The following is an 18,664-nucleotide window of genomic DNA, read 5'->3' as shown; positions in this document are numbered from 1 at the left end:
TTTCGGCTTCTGTGTGCACGTGCCACACGTGCTGTTCATGCATAATGTGACATTGTGATTAGACGTTGCGTTCAGATACAAAGCCACGGTATTTTTAATGTACATCTCAACGAATGGTCTGGTATTGAGATCTTGCAGTGTAAACTTTTGGCGATAATTCTAGCTAATGGAATAACATATCGCTGGCCAGTCAAATTTCCATTCTCGATAACCTAACCAGGGTGCCGTTGTACAAAGCGATCTTAGCTCTAAGGTGATCGTAACTCCCATACCTTCACATAGATTTATGACAGTCGTAGCGCTAAGGTTGTTTTGAACATATTTGTTTTGTCATATGTCATACCGCCCCACACCATGACACTACCACCCCCATTCCGGTCAGTTGTTGTCCTGGCACAACGCTCGCCGCTACGTCGCCAACAACGTTTTCTGCCATCTGTGAATCGGAGGTAAAACCTTGATTCGTCCACAGGGGCTTGTAACGCAAAAATAGCAGCTACAAGACTTGGTTACACCCAATGTCAGTGTACTATATAAAAGAATAGTATATGTAGAACACTGACGCTGGGTGTGACCTTTATCTTGTAGCTGCTATATTTTGGGTCACAAGCCCCTGTGGATTCGCATGTGAACTTGGTGTAACTCTACTAGCGCATAGCTTGTCCCTGGTGTTGCCTTGCCCACCCAATTCTTTGCCGCCTATGGTAGGCTGTTCGGGTCACACTCTTCACAGAACGCCTTGCTTTCCGGCGGAGGGCATTTAGCCGGGTTTTAACGGTAGATGTTGAAATTCGCCTTCCTGTTATTGTACGGAATTCACTATTGATAACGGGAGCTGGTGTGAATCTATTGCGTCGTGCAATTAATGTGATGAGACGGTCTCGGTGTCGTTTTCTATGGCCCAGGTCTCATTACAACCCCACCCGTTTGAGGGTACTTGTCCCATAGTCGCGAAATTACACTTTTTGATTTGCCAAACATTCGGGCGACTTTGGATATTGACGATAACACGAGTCGAGAAAGCGATTACACGAGTCGAGAAAGCGATTACACGAGACGAGAAAGCGATTACACGAGATGAGAAAGCGATTACACGAGACGAGAAAGCGATTACACGAGACGAGAAAGCGATTACACGAATCGAGAAAGCGATTACACGAGACGAGAAAGCGATTACACGAGTCGAGAAAGCGATTACACGAGACGAGAAAGCGATTACACGAGACGAGAAAGCGATTACACGAGTCGAGAAAGTGATTACACGAGACGAGAAAGCGATTACACGAGACGAGAAAGCGATTACACGAGTCGAGGAAACGATTACACGAGACGAGAAAGCGATTACACGAGTCGAGAAAGCGATTACACGAGACGAGAAAGCGATTACACGAGACGAGAAAGCGATTACACGAGTCGAGAAAGCGATTACACGAGTCGAGAAAGCGATTACACGAGACTTGAAAGCGATATGTATATAAGCAATATCTCCTCTTGGCTACTATAGGGGTCGCATGTGTCATGTGTTTCTATACGATAAAAAGTACATACATAAAACAACAGTAATGAATTGTTAAACAACACCTTAGTATCAATAAGGGGCTAATCATTTTAATATAAGGATATAGGCGGAGTGGGTTGGGTTTGGGTTCGATTTGGGTTGGGGGGGGGGGGGGGGGGGGTGTGTGTGTGTTATGGTTTTTTTCCCTTTTTTTTGGGGGGGGGGGGGGTGTTATGGTTTTTTCGGGGGTTGGGGGGGTTGTATTTCTCTTCAAATGTGAGCGCTGAGATTTTTTCTTATTATTCCTGTGTAAGGTATGTTGAAATCTTCTCACTAATCACTTTAACATAATAACTGTACAGACGCAGGGATTCTACAACAATCCACGGATTTTTGCGAATACTAATTGATTGATTTATGGCCCAAATAAGGTGTTTTATGGCACCCTCAGATCATGGCAATACTCTCTAAACTAAATCAGGTTAAAATCTGAATATATACTATTTAACAGAAGTTAAAGAACACCCGATTCTTTCATATGACTATGGTTAATCAGTCACGGCTGATTGTATTGCAATACACAGTCTTATCACTGTGGGTGTTCATTTACTTGTTTTAAGTAGTATATGTTGTTACAGTGTGAATGACATAATGCCGTTTTCTGTGAATATTCTTTTTTTTTGTCAATTGATTTATGATCAACTTGTATTTTATCCCTTCTCTTATGCAAATCTACAAGTATATATACTTGCATCTAGTAATTTGATAAACACCGCTGTGAGTGAGTGGACGTGTTTTTACGTCGCTTTTAGCAATATTCCAGCAATATCACAGCTTGGGGCACCAGAAATGTATGTATTGTATGGATATTTTAAGTATAGTTTCGTCAAATTCTGTATGTTGGTGGGTAGGGTTGTCTGTCTGCCTCCCTCTGTTAAGCTGTCGTGTGTGTGTGTGTGTGGGGTGTGTGTGTGTGTGTGTGGGGGGGGGGGGGGTGGGGGGGGGGGGATGGGGGGGTGTGTGTGTGTGGGGGGGGGGGATGGGGGGGTGTGTGTGTGTGTGGGGGGGGTTGGTGTGTGTGTGTGTGTGTGTGTGTGGGTGTGGGTGTGGGTGTGTGGGTGTGGGTGGGTGGGTGGGTGGGTGTGGGTGTGTGGGTGTGTGGGTGTGTGTGTGTTGGTGTGTGGGTGTGGGTGTGGGTGGGTGTGGGTGGGTGTGTGTGGGTGTGGGTGTGTGTGTGTGTGTGTGGGTGTGGGTGTGGGGTGGATGGATGGGTGGATGGATGGATGGATGGATGGATGGGTGTGTGTAAGCGTGTCGGTGTGTCTGTCTGTCTCTGTATATAGGTGGTAGATATTCACATAACTCACATCAGAATACACGCTTGATAACAACCAAACAATTTAATAGAAAGACAATTGTAACATAACTATGAATAGTCCTGCTTGAACAAAGAGCCTATACTATAATCAGATATCTAGTCTCACCTTGCGGAAAAGCCGACGTAATGTCAGTTTAACTCTATTTTACAAGCACATAAGCATTGAATTTTATACCCGAAGACAGTTTGAGTGAAAGGAATAATATAATGACATTTTAAAATAATACTTATAACGCATTCCCTTCTATAATGTCCAAGGTTACAAGTTAATGACGCTCCCAAAAGTCGTATGTGTGACTTAAGGTAAAGATATACATCTAATCGAAATGTATATATATATTGCAATGAAGAAAAAACACATCAGCCCCCAATAATGAAGAAAACAACAAAACAACCCTCAACCCAATGCCACATGTCCGACATCGTATGCGTGAGCGTCGCCAGTCAGTGTCACACTACTGACGGTCAGGTATAAGTGTACTTGATCAAAATACGAACTGTTTATTCACGGGGTAGATAAACTAGCTGTGTCAACACTACATCATATGATGAGCCCGACACACCCGGGTGTTGTAGGTGAAGTGGTAGCCGAGACGACGGGAAGAGGTATATCTGACCCAGGTCAAACATGTCCTCTTTGACACAGACATATTTGACCCACATAAGTCTGAGGGGGGACTTGTCGTGTTTGCATATTGTATGAATGTATTTGTCCCGTGTTGGTTTACCTAGGCAATGACGCACTGTCTGGTTGTCAGTATTAGCTTTGATCTGGTGTGACACGTATCGTGTTCACAATGTCTTCTTGAATGCTTTCCGATGCTGTTTAGAATGAATGAGTGAGTAAATACTGTACCCTTGTCAGGAATCGAACCCGACCATACGGCATGACGAGAGAACACTTCAGCCACTGGGCTACCCTACCGAACTACTGTTGAGATAGTTGAATCTGCTATAACACATCATATATGCTGGAAACGGCTGTCACCCTAATAAGCAGGGTTGATGTGAAAATAATGAGTTGTTTGTGTCGAAGACTTGTTTGTGGCATCATTTCAGAGAATATGGGTTGCAAGGGTTAGTCACAAGGGGTGTTCGCAGTGGTTGGTTGCAAGGATGGGTCAAAAGGGTTGGTTACAAGGGTTGGTCACAAGGGGTGTTCGCAGTGGTTGGTTGCAAGGATGGGTCAAAAGGGTTGGTTGCAAGGGTTGGTTGCAAGGGTTGGTCACAAGGGGTGTTCGCAGTGGTTGGTTGCAAGGATGGGTCAAAAGGGTTGGTTGCAAAGGTTGGTCGCAAGGTTGGTTACAAGGGTTGGTCACAAGGGTTGGTCGCAAGGGCTGGTTACAAGGGTTGGTCACAAGGGGTGTTCGCAATGGTTGGTCTCAATGATGGGTCTAAAGGGTTGGTTGCAAGGGTTGGTCGCAAGGTTGGTTACAAGGGTTGGTCACAAGGGTTGGTCGCAAGGGCTGGTTACAAGGGTTGGTCACAAGGGGTGTTCGCAATGGTTGGTTGCAAAGATGGGTCTAAAGGGTTGGTTGCAAGGGTTGGTCGCAAGGTTGGTTCCAAGGGTTGGTCACAAGGGTTGGTCGCAAGGGTTGGTCGCGAGGGCTGGTTACAAGGGTTGGTCACAAGGGTTGGTCCCAAGGGTGGGTCACAAGGGTTGGTCCCAAGGGCTGGTTGCAATGGTTGGTCCCAAGGGTCGGTCCCAAGGGTTGGTCCCAAGGTTGGGTCCCAAGGGTGGGTCCCAAGGGTGGGTCCCAAGGTTGGGTCCCAAGGGTGGGTCCCAAGGCTTGGTCCCAAGGGTTGGTCCCAAGGATGGGTCCCAAGGGTGGGTCACAAGGGTTGGTCCCAAGGTTGGGTCCCAAGGGTGGGTCCCAAGGGTTGGTCACAAGGGTGGGTCCCAAGGGTTGGTCCCAAGGGTTGGTCCCAAGGGTGGGTCCCAAGGGTTGGTCCCAAGGGTTGTCCGAAAGGGCTGGTTGCAATTGTTTGTCACAAGGGTCGGTCCCAAGGGTCGGTCCCAAATGTAGGCTGAGAGGATGAGTGCCGAGTAGCGAGGTTGCCTTTCAAGGAACATGACATAATTATTATTTTTTCTTCCAGGGCTGCATCGAGGCCCTTGATATACGCCATCCTAGCTGGCGCGGTGCTGGTGGCGCTTGGCCTCGCCCTTGGTCTGGGTTTGGGCTTGAGATCGCTGAACACCGAACAGGAAGAAGTGACGGTGACAGCAACTACCTCGACACCGTCAGTGGAGGAGGCACATTCAGCAACTGGGACATACAGATACGCTTCAGTTGCATCGGACTCCAAAATATGTTCAGAGATAGGAATGTAAGTAGCACTCGTCACAAACACAGTTGGTAGATAATCTATTTAGCAACTCAGTTGCGATTCTCAAATAATGCAACAAAATGAACCCTAAGTACCAAATACAAAGAGTGGCATAACAGCTCCGTTTGCAAGGACGAGGAGCGGCCTAAGATCTGTTGCTTAAGTTGTGGCGGTCTTCCAACCACGGTGGGGCAGTGAAGCTGTCGTTCGGTTTCGGGTTCTATTCTTCACATGGGTTCAATGTATAAAATCCATTCTTGATGTGTCAAGCCGGGATATATTGCTGGAATGTGTCTGAATGGGACGCAAACTGATCCAGTCTCCAGCTTATATTTATGAACAGAGTTGATATTCCATGCCTATCTATTTTTCCTGCATTACCTTTCTCCAAGTCAGACGGGGGGCGGTCGGGTAGCCTGGTGGTTCGCTCGTCACGCCGAAGACCCGGGTTCGATTCCCGACATGGGTACAATGTGTGAAGCCCATTTCTGGTGTCCCCCGCCGTGATATTGCTGGAATATTGCTAAAAGCGGCGTAAAATCAAACTCACTCACTCACTCCAAGTCAGACGATTCACTTATGTATCTCCTTTACGTTGTTACAGGGCATTTTCACTTAAGAACTGACCTTCACTTTGTGTCAGTTCACTGGCGTATAAACCTTCATAGAGTGAGGGCCAAAACTGTATGAACGTCGGAGCTTGCGGCAATGTTTGGCCCTCACTCTATGAAGGTTCATACTCAAATGAACTCACACAAAGTGAAGGTCAATTCTTATAATTCTTTTATAACAATTTCTTACCTCAAAGGATGTAGGCCAAGATCTAAACACAATTTTATTTAGTACGTGTGACTTCATGTTTACACTGACAGCCATACAACAACCAGCTATACCGCGGAATAAAATAGTTCCTTAAAAAGAAAGGTGACATGAACGTATGGATACATAACTTGCTCTTCAGAAACATCTTGCGCAACACATGTGTTCAAATCATTTCAGCATTAGATGAGAAAGGTCTGAGAAGAACTACCTCAGTAAGTCATAATGACAGCGCGTCGTAATACATTTACTTCAAGTACAAGACGTCAAAATGGCCGACACGATAAACGTGACGCAAGAGATATCCGAAGCTGTTTATGAACCTGTGGCAGTTACATGTGTTAGTCATTAAAGATCAACTGGCCGATCATTGAAAGGTGACACTAAGGTAAACAGACACTAAGGTAAATTCATAGATTGCTGGAGACGGTCACTGTCAGCCTAGACACGGATCGAGTCGATACTACGATGGTTTGGATGTGCCTTTCGTCGTTAGTTCATTAGGATGGGCTGTAGCAAGGAAATTCGTGACCAATCATGCAGTCAAGCTCTCTGACATTTCTCAATGTATACTGAAACGCTGAGACCAAGATTAAAGGTTCTAAATGATCAGAAAGAACGCTTATGTATGTTTACGTGCTAGGGAATTCCCAAGGGTTTCCCCAGGAATGTGGAAGTAGTCCGTCAGTGTTTTCGTCATTTCAAGAACAAGGTCTCGTGAAAAACGTTTGAACGTCAAATTGTGACCGACCTCTCCGCCAATGGAAAAACCGTATATCGTGTAAACTTCAAATTACAAAAAAATGTGTATTGTTTTCGGTTCATTGGGGTACGAATCGAAAAACCGATGTGCACACTGTATGAATCATAATGATTCTTACAAAAGTTTGCACATAGGTTTTTCGATTTATACGTCAATGAACCGGAAAAAAACCCAGTCAATGCTTATAATTCAATTCGGCAACCAAAACATACAACAGTTTAACCAAACACAGTTGTTTGCATCAAAGCAGTCAAAATTGACGAAATTGATAAACATTCCAGGTATAGGAATACATACTGTGGCGTGACATGAATCAGGGGATTGTTTAATATATGCACATATATTAACACGCCTACAAAGTCAATAGCCAATCAACGGAGAGTAGAATCAAAACAAAGTTCATTGGACCTGTCAAGATGCGAGAAGAACTGCAGCAGTCAGACTGCAACGAACCGGACCAAATATGTCCGGCAGAAGGCGGTTGTTTCAAATGGCATGGTCAGTTGCCGCCAGATTCGAGCATTTTTTTCCCTGAGAACGGGAAGGCACAGTTGGAAACTATGCTGGTTAGAACATTAAATAAAACCCGAAGACATAATAGTTGTGGAACCGAGGCGAACGGGAAAAAACAGTCGAGCGAGCCTGCATGTTTGCTATTTCTTTCCTTCTCGGCCTTCGGCCCGAAGGGGTTGTATGATAAGGAATATGCATGAATTTCGCTAAATGTCCTGTGCATGACGATACACGTGAGCAGAGAGGGAATTCCCTCGACGGTAATATTGGATTCTCCGACATTCAGTTGTAATAAAAGTAGTCCGCTTCGGTGGGCGTGACTTAATTTTGTTACATTCATTGGGAAATGAATGCAATAACACGTGACCAATTCAAGTAATTTGAATGCAGGAATTTCAATGAACCCAAGGAAAATTTACTTATATCTCATTGAATTCCCAAATATCACAGCTGATCTGGAAAATGCAAAGGAGGAATTTGTTTGTGACGTCACCTTTTGCATATGACGTTATTCACTCAATTATTTAGAGACCGCCGTCATATAACTGGAATATTGCAGAGTGCGACGCTTTACAACAACCAAACAAACAAATAAATAAACAAAATACGTGCTTGAACTACTTGAAGGGCTCAGAACCAGTTTTGTCCTTCCTGCCTATATCCTCCACACCTGGGGCGTGGTGGGCTTGTGTTTCGCTCAGCGCGCCGAAGGTCCGGGTTCGATTCCCCACATGAGTACAATGTGTGCAGCCCATTCATGGTATCCCCCGCCGTGATATTGCTGGAATATTGCTAAAAGCGGCCTAAAGCCATACTCATTCACTCACTCTTCCACACCTCATACTTGATAGAGGCGAAACCTGATTCAATGTGTCTCCCGTTTCCTTCCAGAGACATCATGGCGCGCAAGGGCGGGTCGGCTGTAGACGCCGCTATCGCCTCCATGCTGTGTACAGGACTGGTACACCGCCACAGCGCCGGGATAGGAGGGGGGTTCTTCATGACGATCTACAACAGGTGGGTGTCTGTGATTATGCGTGTTCTTCGTGACGATCTACAACAGGTGGGTGTCAGTAAGGGTGGGTGTTCTTCATGACGATCTACAACAGGTGGGTGTCTGTGAGGGTGGATGTTCTTCTTGACGATCTACAACAGGTGGGTGTCTGTGAGGGTGGGTGTTCTTCTTGACGATCTACAACAGGTGGGTGTCAGTGAGGGTGGGTGTTCTTCATGACGATCTACAACAGGTGGGTGTCAGCGAGTGTGGGTGTTCTTCATGACGATCTACAACAGGTGGGTGTCAGTGAGGATGGGTGTTCTTCATGACGATCTACAACAGGTGGGTGTCAGTGAGGGTGGGTGTTCTTCATGACGATCTACAACAGGTGGGTGTCAGTGAGGGTGGGTGTTCTTCATGACGATCTACAACAGGTGGGTGTCTGTGATTGTTGGTGTTCTTCATGACGATCTACAACAGGTGGGTGTCTGTGATTGTGGGTGTTCTTCATGACGATCTACAACAGGTGGGTGTCAGTAAGGGTGAGTGTTCTTCATGACGATCTACAACAGGTGGGTGTCTGTGAGGGTGGGTGTTCTTCATGACGATCTACAACAGGTGGGTGTCAGTGAGGGTTGGGGTTCTTCATGACGATCTACAACAGGTGGGTGTCAGTGAGGGTGGGTGTTCTTCATGACGATCTACAACAGGTGGGTGTCTGTAAGGGTGGATGTTCTTCATGACGATCTACAACAGGTGGGTGTCAGTAAGGGTGGGTGTTCTTCATGACGATCTACAACAGGTGGGTGTCAGTGAGGGTGGGTGTTCTTCATGACGATCTACAACAGGTGGGTGTCAGTGAGGGTGGGTGTTCTTCATGACGATCTACAACAGGTGGGTGTCAGTGAGGGTGGGTGTTCTTCATGACGATCTACAACAGGTGGGTGTCAGTGAGGGTGGGTGTTCTTCATGACGATCTACAACAGGTGGGTGTCAGTGAGGGTGGGTGTTCTTCATGACGATCTACAACAGGTGGGTGTCTGTGATTGTGGGTGTTCTTCATGACGATCTACAACAGGTGGGTGTCTGTGATTGTGGGTGTTCTTCATGACGATCTACAACAGGTGGTTGTCAGTAAGGGTGAGTGTTCTTCATGACGATCTACAACAGGTGGGTGTCTGTGATTGTGGGTGTTCTTCATGACGATCTACAACAGGTGGTTGTCAGTAAGGGTGAGTGTTCTTCATGACGATCTACAACAGGTGGGTGTCTGTGAGGGTGGGTGTTCTTCATGACGATCTACAACAGGTGGGTATCAGTGAGGGTGGGTGTTCTTCATGACGATCTACAACAGGTGGGTGTCAGTGAGGGTGGGTGTTCTTCATGACGATCTACAACAGGTGGGTGTCTGTAAGGGTGGGTGTTCTTCATGACGATCTACAACAGGTGGGTGTCAGTAAGGGTGGGTGTTCTTCATGACGATCTACAACAGGTGGGTGTCAGTGAGGGTGGGTGTTCTTCATGACGATCTACAACAGGTGGGTGTCAGTGAGGGTGGGTGTTCTTCATGACGATCTACAACAGGTGGGTGTCAGTGAGGGTGGGTGTGCATCATGACGATCTACAATAGGTGGGTGTCAGTAAGGGTGGGTGTTCTTCATGACGATCTACAACAGGTGGGTGTCAGTGAGGGTGGGTGTTCTTCATGACGATCTACAACAGGTGGGTGTCTGTGATTCAGGGTGTTCTTCATGACGATCTACAACAGGTGGGTGTCAGTGAGGGTGGGTGTTCTTCATGACGATCTACAACAGGTGGGTGTCAGTGATTGTGGGTGTTCTTCATGACGATCTACAACAGGTGGGTGTCTGTGAGGGTGGGTGTTCTTCATGACGATCTACAACAGGTGGGTGTCAGTGATTGTGGGTGTTCTTCATGACGATCTACAACAGGTGGGTGTCTGTGATTGTGGGTGTTCTTCATGGCGATCTACAACAGGTGGGTGTCTGTGATTGTGGGTGTTCTTCATGACGATCTACAACAGGTGGGTGTCTGTGATTGTGGGTGTTCTTCATGACGATCTACAACAGGTGGGTGTCAGTGAGGGTGGGTGTTCTTCATGACGATCTACAACAGGTGGGTGTCTGTGAGTGTGGGTGTTCTTCATGGCGATCTACAACAGGTGGGTGTCTGTGATTGTGGGTGTTCTTCATGACGATCTACAACAGGTGGGTGTCAGTGAGGATGGGTGTTCTTCATGACGATCTACAACAGGTGGGTGTCAGTGAGGGTGGGTGTTCTTCATGACGATCTACAACAGGTGGGTGTCAGTAAGGATGGGTGTTCTTCATGACGATCTACAACAGGTGGGTGTCAGTGAGGGTGGGTGTTCTTCATGACGATCTACAACAGGTGGGTGTCAGTGAGGATGGGTGTTCTTCATGACGATCTACAACAGGTGGGTGTCTGTGATTGTGGGTGTTCTTCATGACGATCTACAACAGGTGGGTGTCAGTGAGGGTGAGTGTTCTTCATGACGATCTACAACAGGTGGGTGTCAGTGAGGATGGGTGTTCTTCATGACGATCAACAACAGGTGGGTGTCAGTGATTGTGGGTGTTCTTCATGACGATCTACAACAGGTGGGTGTCAGTGAGGATGGGTGTTCTTCATGACGATCAACAACAGGTGGGTGTCAGTGATTGTGGGTGTTCTTCATGACGATCTACAACAGGTGGGTGTCAGTGAGGATGGGTGTTCTTCATGACGATCTACAACAGGTGGGTGTCAGTGAGGGTGGGTGTTCTTCATGACGATCTACAACAGGTGGGTGTCAGTGAGGGTGGGTGTTCTTCATGACGATCTACAACAGGTGGGTGTCTGTGATTGTTGGTGTTCTTCATGACGATCTACAACAGGTGGGTGTCTGTGATTGTGGGTGTTCTTCATGACGATCTACAACAGGTGGGTGTCAGTAAGGGTGAGTGTTCTTCATGACGATCTACAACAGGTGGGTGTCTGTGAGGGTGGGTGTTCTTCATGACGATCTACAACAGGTGGGTGTCAGTGAGGGTTGGTGTTCTTCATGACGATCTACAACAGGTGGGTGTCAGTGAGGGTGGGTGTTCTTCATGACGATCTACAACAGGTGGGTGTCTGTAAGGGTGGATGTTCTTCATGACGATCTACAACAGGTGGGTGTCAGTAAGGGTGGGTGTTCTTCATGACGATCTACAACAGGTGGGTGTCAGTGAGGGTGGGTGTTCTTCATGACGATCTACAACAGGTGGGTGTCAGTGAGGGTGGGTGTTCTTCATGACGATCTACAACAGGTGGGTGTCTGTGATTGTGGGTGTTCTTCATGACGATCTACAACAGGTGGGTGTCAGTGAGGGTGGGTGTTCTTCATGACGATCTACAACAGGTGGGTGTCAGTGAGGGTGGGTGTTCTTCATGACGATCTACAACAGGTGGGTGTCTGTGATTGTGGGTGTTCTTCATGACGATCTACAACAGGTGGGTGTCTGTGATTGTGGGTGTTCTTCATGACGATCTACAACAGGTGGTTGTCAGTAAGGGTGAGTGTTCTTCATGACGATCTACAACAGGTGGGTGTCTGTGATTGTGGGTGTTCTTCATGACGATCTACAACAGGTGGTTGTCAGTAAGGGTGAGTGTTCTTCATGACGATCTACAACAGGTGGGTGTCTGTGATTGTGGGTGTTCTTCATGACGATCTACAACAGGTGGGTATCAGTGAGGGTGGGTGTTCTTCATGACGATCTACAACAGGTGGGTGTCAGTGAGGGTGGGTGTTCTTCATGACGATCTACAACAGGTGGGTGTCTGTAAGGGTGGGTGTTCTTCATGACGATCTACAACAGGTGGGTGTCAGTAAGGGTGGGTGTTCTTCATGACGATCTACAACAGGTGGGTGTCAGTGAGGGTGGGTGTTCTTCATGACGATCTACAACAGGTGGGTGTCAGTGAGGGTGGGTGTTCTTCATGACGATCTACAACAGGTGGGTGTCAGTGAGGGTGGGTGTGCATCATGACGATCTACAACAGGTGGGTGTCAGTAAGGGTGGGTGTTCTTCATGACGATCTACAACAGGTGGGTGTCAGTGAGGGTGGGTGTTCTTCATGACGATCTACAACAGGTGGGTGTCTGTGATTCAGGGTGTTCTTCATGACGATCTACAACAGGTGGGTGTCAGTGAGGGTGGATGTTCTTCATGACGATCTACAACAGGTGGGTGTCAGTGATTGTGGGTGTTCTTCATGACGATCTACAACAGGTGGGTGTCTGTGAGGGTGGGTGTTCTTCATGACGATCTACAACAGGTGGGTGTCAGTGATTGTGGGTGTTCTTCATGACGATCTACAACAGGTGGGTGTCAGTGAGGGTGGGTGTTCTTCATGACGATCTACAACAGGTGGGTGTCAGTGAGGGTGGGTGTTCTTCATGACGATCTACAACAGGTGGGTGTCTGTGAGTGTGGGTGTTCTTCATGGCGATCTACAACAGGTGGGTGTCTGTGATTGTGGGTGTTCTTCATGACGATCTACAACAGGTGGGTGTCTGTGATTGTGGGTGTTCTTCATGACGATCTACAACAGGTGGGTGTCTGTGATTGTGGGTGTTCTTCATGACGATCTACAACAGGTGGGTGTCAGTAAGGGTGGGTGTTCTTCATGACGATCTACAACAGGTGTGTGTCAGTGAGGATGGGTGTTCTTCATGACGATCTACAACAGGTGGGTGTCAGTAAGGATGGGTGTTCTTCATGACGATCTACAACAGGTGGGTGTCAGTGAGGGTGGGTGTTCTTCATGACGATCTACAACAGGTGGGTGTCAGTGAGGATGGGTGTTCTTCATGACGATCTACAACAGGTGGGTGTCTGTGATTGTGGGTGTTCTTCATGACGATCTACAACAGGTGGGTGTCAGTGAGGGTGAGTGTTCTTCATGACGATCTACAACAGGTGGGTGTCAGTGAGGATGGGTGTTCTTCATGACGATCAACAACAGGTGGGTGTCAGTGATTGTGGGTGTTCTTCATGACGATCTACAACAGGTGGGTGTCAGTAAGGGTGGGTGTTCTTCATGACGATCTACAACAGGTGGGTGTCTGTGAGGGTGGGTGTTCTTCATGACGATCTACAACAGGTTGGTGTCAGTGAGGGTGGGTGTTCTTCATGACGATCTACAACAGGTGGGTGTCAGTGAGGGTGGGTGTTCTTCATGACGATCTACAACAGGTGGGTGTCAGTGAGGGTGGGTGTTCTTCATGACGATCTACAACAGGTGGGTGTCTGTGATTGTGGGTGTTCTTCATGACGATCTACAACAGGTGGGTGTCAGTGAGGGTGGGTGTTCTTCATGACGATCTACAACAGGTGGGTGACTGTGATTGTGGGTGTTCTTCATGACGGCCTACAACAGGTGGGTGTCAGTGAGGGTTGGTGTTCTTCATGACGATCTACAACAGGTGGGTGTCAGTGAGGGTGGGTGTTCTTCATGACGGCCTACAACAGGTGGGTGTCAGTGAGGGTGGGTGTTCTTCATGACGATCTACAACAGGTGGGTGTCAGTAAGGGTGGGTGTTCTTCATGACGATCTACAACAGGTGGGTGTCTGTGAGGGTGGTTTGTCTTCATGACGATCTACAACAGGTGGGTGTCAGTAAGGGTGGGTGTTCTTCATGACGATCTACAACAGGTGGGTGTCTGTGAGGGTGGTTTGTCTTCATGACGATCTACAACAGGTGGGTGTTCTTCATGACGATGGATGCTTTGTGTCGAGTTTTTGTTACTACAGCATCAGCTTGGAGCTGGCAAAGAGAACATACTCTCAAATAGATTGCGTAATAAACGAAGGATCTCAAACTTTTGTTTTAGAACTTCGGAAACAGTTAATGTCCTTGATGCCCGCGAGAGGGCGCCACTTCTGGCCAACCAGACCATGTACATCAACAGGACCGACGGCCTGACCTCCACCCTGGGTGAGTTGAGCACCACGCTCGGTTCTACTCGGCTTTCTCCGCCACCTACAGCATCCCGAGACAGCACAGGGGTAGTGTCTTTATTTCACTGCCGCCTCCACGGGTGAATTGCAAACCAACTACACACTCAAGTCTTTGAAAGGCTTGGAAGTGATACACATAAGGGAGGTAATTGATGGATGTCAACTTCTTCATTATGAGGAACACAACGTTTCGGAGTATATGCTTACTCCTTCATCACGCCTTATTGCTTTGATCTTTGTCAGTGCCAATTTCCTAGCTGGCTTCCATTTGCCCATTGCTATTCCTTCACCTATGAGTGCTAATTACCCCCGGCCTCCCGTTTGCCCATTGTCCATATCCATTCACCTATCTGTGATAATTTAGTCCTGGTTTCCAGTTGTCGATACTATCAGAGCCCATTATCTGCTGTCTTCCCTTGTTAAGTTTCCGTCTTTTGTTATCTTATTACTTTTGTTGTTCTAACATGTACATATATATATATATATATATATGCTCTCTGCCTCATAGCATTCATTCACCTAATGAAGGAGTAAGCATAAACTCCGAAACGTTGTGTACCTCATAATAAAGAAGTTGGCATCCATAAATTCTCTCCCCTAACTATACACACAGACCGAATCTCGGAATCGAATCATGGGTTTAAGCACGCCCAAGGGACGCAACTCCGTACATTGAAATACGGCGTGCCCCGTACTTCTATAACGATACCGACATTTAGATTCCACTATCTGCATGGTTAGTGAGTGAGTTGGGTTTAACGCCGTTTAAACAGTATATTTAAATTAAATGACGGCGTGCCCACTTGGTGCTGTTTGTTTGTTGTTTAACGCCGAACTCAGCAATATTCCAGCTATATGACGGCGGTCGGAAAATAATCAAGTCTGGGCCAGACAATCCAGTGATTGACATCATGAGCATCGATTCACGCAATCGGGATACGATGACATGCATCGACCAAGTCAGCGAGCCTGGTCACCCGATCCCGTTAGTCGCTTGGTGTGTGGGGAAAGTCTGTGAGGAATGAAAAGAGTGAGGTCTATGACGTTTACCACTTTGGTGAAACCCACGAGCAGGGGTGTGGTGCTGATAAAAATATAAACCCACCTATTGGGATTCTGGTGTTCGAGCCCAGGATCATAGGTTTCCGGTACGCCTAAGGGACCTTGAACTAACAACTGTACCAGCCGAGCCGTCGCCATCAGAGGTAGTTATACCATTGTTATCTGTGCAGGGGGCCTGGCCATCGCGGTCCCCGGAGAGATCAAAGGGTACTGGGAGGCGCACCAGCGTTACGGGCGGCTTCCATGGAGGGACCTCTTCCAGCCCGCCATCAAACTGTGTCGGGAGGGAGTGCCGGTCTACGAGCCGCTGTCCGTGGCCATCAACCGGTACCCCGACCTGCTGAAGAACTTCTCTCACTCGTAAGTCAAACACCACCCGATACACAATGTTGTCGAGAACTTCTCCAATACTTAAGTCAAACATTAACCGATGCATGACCTTCTCAAGAACCTTGCCCCACATAAGTCAACCACCAACCGATACGCGACCATATCGAGACCTCCCCCCATACGTAAGTCAAACCCCAAGCGATACACGATGTTGTCAAAACCTTCTCTCAAACGCAAGTCAACCATGAACCGACACACGACCTGCTCGAGACCTTCCTCCCACAGGTACATAAGTACTAGATGAGACGGCACGTAAAATAACAGTGAGTGAACGTTCATTTTTTTGCCCCGGTTTAGAATATTGCAGCTTTATTATATACTTCAGTGTGAAAGAAGGAGTTTTCTGAAGTTGAGAACAGTGATGTTTCTGTATAAACTGTATATTTCTCATTTAACTCGTCAATCCAGACTCAGCGTGTTTTTCTTCACTTCCAACACCGGTCTCCTAGTTTTCAAGAAATTTTTTGTTCAAATATGACATTGTATATAATCATATATCAATGTATGATAAAGAATTTTCGTGACCCTAAATATTTTTGGATACTTTTGTTTATATTTTTTAAGATTTTGCAAACACGAAACTACTTTTTTAAGTCGCAAATACAATGGATAGGTAACCGTCTCTGTGTGTCTTGTAGGGAGAATTAAGGTTTCAAGCTTTGGCATTTGTTATGAAATAATTTAATTTTCCGGTAGACAACTGCACAAAAATTAGGGAATAAATAGGATATTCCATGTGTCTGGTGAAATATGATGTTTGTCTCATCTCGTGACGGGGGCAAAGGAGACATCTTGTATATCCTCTATATCCTCTATGTATCACGGCGGCCATTCAATGTTCGAGTCTGGTGCGTCCACACCAGTGTCTGACATGACGTGCAACTTGACATCCGATCCGCATTTAGGGCTCATGGTAACGTTAGGTCATCCATCCTCATGGATTGGCTCACTCTGATTTGAAAGTGAAACGTTGTTTCATTGAAAAGAAAACACATTTTTGTATATTCAGGATGTATTTCGACGCAACCACGGGGGAACCTGTCAAGGTCGGTGAGAAGGTGAAGCTCCCCCTGTTGGCAGACACTCTCAACACCATCGCTGAGGGGGGACAATCTGCGTTCTATAATGGCTCACTTACTGACATCATCGTCAACGAAACTCGGCGATATGGTGAGACTAGTAGCAACATAAACCATACAAAACACACAACAGCAATATAAACATATGAAACGAAATACTAAATAAAGTCAGTGAGTGAGTGAGTTTTACGCCGCTTTTAGTAATATTCCAGCAATATCACGGCGGGGGACACCAGAAATGGGCTTCACACATTGTACCCATGTTGGGAATCGAACCCGGGTCTTCGGCGTGACGAGCGAACGCTTTAACCACTGGGCTTCCCCACCGCCCGTACTATACAAAGACAGGTCACGCCCACTTCATCCACAAACCCAGTTGCTGTAGGAACATCATCAGTGATTCAGCAGTAGTGCTGCCAGTGTTTCGGTCAGGGATGACGATTTACAATAATTCGAATCATCAAAAACCGAACTTCATCACAACAGCTTGACAAGCGTTATTCGTCCAGTACTGGCGGCATGTAAGCTCACAAATGTATCACGAAGCTACACTCTCTTCTCATGAAACACAGAACTGGCACACCATTACAGTCTACAGCCTTTCAACTGCCTCAGTTATCATATCCTGACAAATAATTGAAAGCCGCGATGAAACTCCCACACCTCGTGAAACGCATTATACCGATGTATGGAGCGTAAAAGTAGAACCTGACACGTGACCTTATTTGCATATTTATATATGGTCTGATCTGACACTATCCATAATATCCAACATAAGTGGAACGTTAACGTTATTGGTTGTATTTAGTTTTCATTAATATTGGTGTATGCGGACAGGTGTAAGAAATTGATATGAACGTTGTCAGTATTAAGTGAGTGAGTGAGTATGGTTTTACGCCGCTTTGGGCAATATTCCAGCAATATCACGGCGGGGGACACCAGAAATGGGCTTCACACATTGTACCCATGTCGAGGATCGAACCCGGGTCTTCGGCGTGACGAGCGGACGCTTTAACCACTAGGCTACCCGACCGCCCGTTAGCATTAAGCGGTACAAACCTAATCTATTATGACATGTGATAAGTGAGGCAGCCTGGTGGTTAAAGCGTTCGCTCGTAATGCCGAAGGCCCGGGTTCGATTCCACACATGAAGTGCAATGTGTGAAATTGTGAGGCCCCCCCCCCCCCAATTGATATTGCTGGAATATTGCTAAAAGCGGCGTGAAACCATATTCACTCACTCACTATTATGATATGTTGCATTGACCTGGACTGACCCTCGGCTGATCTCATCACGGGCACAATGGTAGAATGAAGTAGTCTTGATCTGAACTGTCTGAACCACAGGCGGAATAATCTCCCGGGAGGATCTGAACCAGTACAACGCCACCTGGAGGACGCCGTTGTCGGTGACCTTGAGAGACAACCTGACGCTGTACTCTGTCCCGCCCCCCGGCAGTGGCGCTGTGTATGAATACATCATGAATATCCTTGACGGTACGTAGTCCGTGAACTTCATTTCAACGCCACAGGCATTATTATTCTAGAGTTTATATCACGACGACCTGTAAATAGTCGAGTCTGGACCAGGCAAACAAGTGACTAACAGAATGAGCAACGATCTACGCCATCGGGGCACGATGCCATGCAATTGCATAATCTGACCACCTAACCGATTAGTCGGAATCCCCACGGCTGGTTTTAGACTTGTCAGGTTAAACTTCTGAAGAAGATACGTGGATTGTGTCGATTAATGAAGAGTTAAAACGGCTTTTGTTGCTTATCTTATGACTCGCATTCATCA

The 18,664-nt window shown here is 46.8% G+C and overlaps 1 protein-coding gene across 3 annotated transcripts in view; it reads left to right on the top strand.

The window, feature by feature from the left end:
• The window catches only part of LOC124115939 (glutathione hydrolase 1 proenzyme-like), a 42,829-nt gene that overhangs the window by 20,345 nt on the left and 3,820 nt on the right, over positions 1–18,664 (top strand). For all 3 annotated transcript variants that reach the window (XM_046477107.2, XM_046477106.2, XM_046477108.2), the window contains exons 3-8: positions 4,977–5,207; positions 8,194–8,319; positions 14,203–14,306; positions 15,562–15,751; positions 16,791–16,951; positions 18,208–18,357. In XM_046477107.2, coding sequence (XP_046333063.2) covers positions 4,977–5,207; positions 8,194–8,319; positions 14,203–14,306; positions 15,562–15,751; positions 16,791–16,951; positions 18,208–18,357 — 962 coding nt within the window. The remainder of the gene's footprint in view (positions 1–4,976; positions 5,208–8,193; positions 8,320–14,202; positions 14,307–15,561; positions 15,752–16,790; positions 16,952–18,207; positions 18,358–18,664) is intronic.

The sequence above is a fragment of the Haliotis rufescens genome, unplaced genomic scaffold, assembly GCF_023055435.1.
Source record: "Haliotis rufescens isolate VD_foot unplaced genomic scaffold, xgHalRufe1.0.p SCAF_56, whole genome shotgun sequence".
Taxonomy (NCBI): domain Eukaryota; kingdom Metazoa; phylum Mollusca; class Gastropoda; order Lepetellida; family Haliotidae; genus Haliotis; species Haliotis rufescens.
Note: the sequence above shows the minus strand (reverse complement) of the source record. Positions and strands in the feature narration are given on the sequence as shown.